The 334-nt window shown below is 53.0% G+C and overlaps 1 protein-coding gene across 1 annotated transcript in view; it reads left to right on the top strand.

The window, feature by feature from the left end:
• The window catches only part of LOC125486978 (tenascin-X-like), a 49,716-nt gene that overhangs the window by 3,887 nt on the left and 45,495 nt on the right, over positions 1–334 (top strand). Inside the window, 2 exon segments of the mRNA XM_048616678.1 lie at positions 1–331; position 334. The exon segment at positions 1–331 is cut by the window's left edge and continues 716 nt beyond it; the exon segment at position 334 is cut by the window's right edge and continues 164 nt beyond it. Coding sequence (XP_048472635.1) covers positions 1–331; position 334 — 332 coding nt within the window.

Genomic DNA, 334 nt, shown 5'->3' with positions numbered 1-334 from the left:
CAAGGGCGATGTGTCAACGGGAAATGTGTCTGTAATACAGGCTATTCAGGGCCTGCCTGTGGAGTCCAGACCTGTCCTGATGACTGTAACAACCGAGGGCGATGTGTCAACGGGAAATGTGTCTGTAATACAGGCTATTCGGGGCCTGCCTGTGGGGTCCAGACCTGTCCCGAAAACTGTAACAACCGAGGGCGATGTGTCAATGGGAAATGTGTCTGTAATACAGGCTATTCGGGGCCTGCCTGTGGGGTCCAGACCTGTCCTGATGACTGTAACAAGCAAGGGCAATGTGTCAATGGGAAGTGTGTCTGTAATACAGGCTATTCGGGGCCTG

The sequence above is a fragment of the Rhincodon typus genome, chromosome 35, assembly GCF_021869965.1.
Source record: "Rhincodon typus isolate 14 chromosome 35, sRhiTyp1.1, whole genome shotgun sequence".
Lineage (NCBI taxonomy): Eukaryota > Metazoa > Chordata > Chondrichthyes > Orectolobiformes > Rhincodontidae > Rhincodon > Rhincodon typus.
Note: the sequence above shows the minus strand (reverse complement) of the source record. Positions and strands in the feature narration are given on the sequence as shown.